Source organism: Ptiloglossa arizonensis, unplaced genomic scaffold (assembly GCF_051014685.1).
Source record: "Ptiloglossa arizonensis isolate GNS036 unplaced genomic scaffold, iyPtiAriz1_principal scaffold0069, whole genome shotgun sequence".
Lineage (NCBI taxonomy): Eukaryota > Metazoa > Arthropoda > Insecta > Hymenoptera > Colletidae > Ptiloglossa > Ptiloglossa arizonensis.
This window is the reverse complement of record NW_027478439.1, coordinates 1,447,502-1,452,189: the sequence shown is the minus strand read 5'-3', so window position 1 is coordinate 1,452,189 and position 4,688 is coordinate 1,447,502. Positions and strand designations below refer to the sequence as shown.

The following is a 4,688-nucleotide window of genomic DNA, read 5'->3' as shown; positions in this document are numbered from 1 at the left end:
AGCACACCGCTCACATCTGTCGGCCCATTTTCACTCACTTTCACACCAAACGTCTGCAGGTTTCTCAAATCCTCGTACAGTTCACACTCCGTTAGTATGTGCATCCAGTCTTCGCACGCCGCACCACATTCAGACCTGGCACTCTCTACCAACTCACGCTTGTGTAGAAAACCATTCATGCTACCATGTCCAGTTAGGAGGTAGCACCTGTATAACCCTGGCTCGAATTTAACACTCATACCCGCAAACCTCACATTTTTTATATAACCATACGTCACTCTTCCTCTTTCGCTTCTGTCCCATCTATTCTGCCATTTTTCATACACTCGATTTTCAATTTGCTTCATACAGTCATCTTTACTCTGTAATCTTACATCTTGATTCGTGATCAAGTCACTTTCATTCACGCACGTACCCATCCTTACATTATATGCCGCACATCTCCGTTCACACTCCAGGTCCCACGGAAGTACGCCCATAAGGATTTGCATGGCTTCCGTCGAGACCGTTCGGCAAACATTTAGACACGCATATAGCGCTACTCTCTGACACGTATTCAGCAATCGTTTACCATACTCATACCTTATGATACTACCCCATGCACTCGCTCCGTACATCATGCACATCACTATCATACCTTTGTATATTACTTTCATTGCTTTCTTTCCTAATCCCCATTCTTTTCGGAGCACCCTCCTCAGGTAACCTATTGTATTTGTTATTTTTCTCTTGAGCTCTATTAAATGCGGCTTGAAATGCATTCGCTCACTCATACACACTCCTAGGTACTTGAGTTGTTTCACGTACCTCACTCTCATTTCTTCTGTACGCACGCATGGCTCTCTGTTACCCGAGAGGGAACCCTTTAGCAACATACACACCGTCTTCCTCTCACTTACTTCCAGTCCAACGGTTCTGCCCCAACTGATCACATACGTCATACATTCTGCACTCTTTGCTTCTATACTGCTTCTACTTGCTCCTTCAATTAGTATTAACAAGTCATCCGCATACGCTATGAGCTTACATTCATATCTTTCTAATTCAGATAAAAGTTCATCCATCATGAGATTCCACACTACGGGACCGCAAACCGATCCCTGCGAGCACCCCCTCTCAACCCTTCTCCACACTGTCTCATTCTTTCCTACAATACACGCATTTCTATCCTTGAAATAGCTCAGCCATAACCCAAGCTCTTCGCATTCAAACTGACGTGAACGTTCCGCTATTCGTCCCCAGGATAGATTGTCGAAAGCTCCTTTAAAGTCAACAAACACACCCAATACATACTTGCTCTCAGAGTCATTCACACATCTGTGCACTTTACACCAGGCATCCTCAGTTGATTTACCTTTACGGAAACCAAACTGACATTCCCTCAGTCGTCCATTTGTTTTTTGCTCCAACCTGCTTACCATCACTCGTTCTAGCACCTTTCCCAGAGTCGGAAGCAGACTTATCGGCCTGTATGACCGTGGATCAGACCGGACTTTGTCTGGAGATTTAAGGTGGATAATAACATCGGCCTTTTTCCATTCATTTGGGAAATATTGCTCTTTCATGCACTGATCAAAAGTTTCTCTCATCCATTCTGGGATCACCCGCAATACGTTCTTTATCATTTCAGCCGTCAAACCATCCATTCCAGGCGCTTTACCCGATTTATTTGCACGCACCGCACGATCTATTTCATCCCATTCAATTTGTTTAACCGCATTTGCCCTTACTACGTCATACTGCATCGTTCTCTCTGTATCACCATTTTCTGCATCAGGGGGGAAAAATTCTTTCAGTAGTACACTTGCACTCTCTTTCCACGTTCGCGTCAAACTTTCTCCATCTTTCAGCCCACACAGATCATCATACCTCCGTTTTCTCATGCACACTTTGTATACCTCTCCCCACGGATCAGCATTTCCTCTCACTCTAACGAACTCTCTCCAGTTTCTTTCTTTCGTGTCCTTAATCATCCACTTATATTCATTCATACATCTTTTTAGGGTCATTTTCTGATCTGCGCACGCACTCTGAGTACTCCTCGCTCTTTGGTATTTCCTTCTTGCTCTTCGTACTCGCTTTCTCGCCTTCTCCAATTCCTGTGTCCACCACTTTACACTTCTTCCATGCTTGTATTGAACCCTCTTCATAGTTATATCATTCGCCTTAGCAACCCAGTCAGTGATTTCACTCACCTTCTCATCTATACTCAGCCTTGCAAATTTTTCCATTCCTACTTCTTCAGCCTGCATGCGTACTACTCTCATGTACTCGTCCCAATCTACATTTTTGGCAGACCATCTCGTTCTTACAGGTGGAGACTCATTCGTACTCGTCATTCCATAATTTATGCGTATCAATATTACATTATGATCACTCACACCCCATTTGTTCCTCACTTCCCATTTGTACTCATACCTACCATCTAGACAGTACCCTAGAGTTACATCTATATCACTCTGTCCATTCGCACCACTAAAAGTATACCATTCGCTTGGCTCATTCAGCACAGTCATCCCACTTTGTACTATGAAGTTCTCTAATACTTCACCACGCTTCTCACTCTCACGCCCCCTCATTTGGAATTTGCTGTGCCATAGCGCACTCACCGCGTTCGCATCCATTCCAACGATCACCGGCACACCTTTTGCATACCGTATTATAGCCTCCAGATACTGCAAGTACGGTTCAATGTCTGACCCATACTGACAGTACATGGACACCACATACATTTCACCAAACATACCTTTTATCCATACACACACACCATACTCATTTGTATATTCACTCGCCAACATTGATTGCACATTCGCATCGTTTACTACAATCGCTGTCTTGATCATTCCATCACACTTGTATACACTCATATGAGTTGGCAACCCTCTAACATCCCCGTACGCGACATAGGGCTCCTGGAGAAGCGCTATACTCATATTTTCTTCGCACAGAACCATGCCTAAATCGCACATAACAACATTTGCTCTCTGACAATTCAGCTGTATCATGCGTAGACAGTCCTTAGTCATAGCGTATTCGTTCTCTCATTCTTTCAATCATTCGCACATGTTGCGGACACTCATTCGACATTACTGAATGTCCATCATTCATACCTGTTTCCCTACAATTTTTACACGTTTCTTTCGTTGCTCTACAGTCTTTCGCTTCATGTCCACTTTCTCCACATTTCCTACATACCCTTACTTTACTCTTACAGTCACACATCATATGGCCGAAGCCCAAACATCCAAAGCACCTCAGTACGCATTCAAACTCATGCACTTTAAACGCGTGCCATTTTATATAAACTCTTCCGGCACGTGTCAGCATCTCTTTCGCTATCGCACTCGTTTCCATTATTACATTTCCTTCGTTCGCTCCTTTCTTACTAGATCTATTTATTATTCTCACTCTTTTGTTAAATTCATCCTGTGTCACACGCTCTTTTAAGTTTTTCTCGTACATTTCCTTGAGGATGGTCTCATTCTTCATCTCATTCGGCACATCATACATAATAACCTTAGGGCTAATCATACCCGGCAGGTTGGCTTTGAGGCCCAGCTCGTCCAGCTTCACGCATTCCTTTATGGCGTTTCGCTCTTGCTCGCTTAGTGTCTCGATCACCACTCCATTGTTCCTAATCTTACGTACCGCTTTCATTCACAAACTCGCTCATTTCTTTTATCACTTTTTCCCTTATTTTCTCGCTCGTTGTGTTCTCATTCTCATTCTTTGATTTTACTATCACCGCATACGTTTTAACATTTGCACGCTCATTTGTACTCACGCGTACACTTTCTCCCACATTCATTTTTCCATCCACACTGTTCTTCTTAACTATGTCCGCATAGCTAACAGGCACACGCATACTTTCACACTTTTGCACACTTTTTCGATCTTGTCGTCGTTCCTGTCGCCCTGCTATTTGTCCCACCGCCCCGGTAATGGTCTCAGACAGCTTCTTCATCTGGCTCCCCAGATCTTCGTTCTCCTCCAGCCTCTTCTTCAGCTCCTCGTTTTCCTTCTGTAGGTCGCTGATGAACCTCTGGCACACATTCACCTTCTTTTTTATGTATTTTAAGTCTTCTGCAGTGGCACTACCATTTAAGTTTCTGCAGAAATATAATATAACCTCTGCTGGCGATGGAAATTTACTTTCTTCATCTTGTCGCGTCACTTTTTCTTTTTCTTTTTCAGGGCTAGCACTCCCTATTTTTCTCCTTCTTCTACTCACTGCTTTTATGCAGTCCGAGTCAGAAGCGCTCGTTATTTCTTCTTTTCTTTTCCGCGAACTTGTCACGGCAATAACATCATCGACAACAACAACGTCGTCCATCTCGCGGTTACTCATTTCTCCTCGGCAGCCAATCAGATGTGGTTCTGCTCCGCGTACGTCACCAACTAGCGCGGAGATTGGTTGCTCGCGTCGACCAATCAGGGCGCCGCTATGCCTCTGTCGCCGGCCAATGGGGCGCTTGGGATCAGCCGTCCGCGCCGACCAATAGGAGCCCCCCGAGATGACGTCACCGCCAGCCAATGAGACGCGACCAGCCGTCCGCGCCGACCAATCAGCGTACCGCGATGCCGTTGACGCCAGCCAATGAGACGCGGCGATATCCACGCGTTGCCACGTGCACTTTTACCGACAATTTTTCCACGTTATTTTCCACGTTATGCGGTATTTTTCACTA

At 44.8% G+C, this 4,688-nt stretch overlaps 1 protein-coding gene across 1 annotated transcript; it reads right to left on the bottom strand.

Annotated features, from left to right (window-relative positions):
- Positions 1 to 3,524: 3,524 nt before the first annotated feature.
- LOC143154502 (uncharacterized) lies at positions 3,525 to 4,390 on the bottom strand. The gene is made up of 2 exons (XM_076326577.1): positions 4,130 to 4,390; positions 3,525 to 4,042 (listed from the first exon to the last, which is right to left on the bottom strand). Exons 1-2 carry the CDS (start codon positions 4,346 to 4,348, stop codon positions 3,641 to 3,643), a joined length of 621 nt encoding a protein of 206 aa, XP_076182692.1. The 5' UTR covers positions 4,349 to 4,390; the 3' UTR covers positions 3,525 to 3,640.
- Between the last annotated feature and the right edge of the window lie 298 nt (positions 4,391 to 4,688).

Excerpts from the sequence above, each read along its gene's own strand:
- LOC143154502 (XM_076326577.1), bottom strand. The coding sequence starts at position 4,348 with ATGAGTAACCGCGAGATGGACGACGTTGTTGTTGTCGATGATGTTATT. Across the intron at positions 4,043-4,129 it reads AATTTCCATCGCCAGCAGAG|AGGTTCATCAGCGACCTACA; the intron begins GTTATATTATAT and ends AATGTGTGCCAG.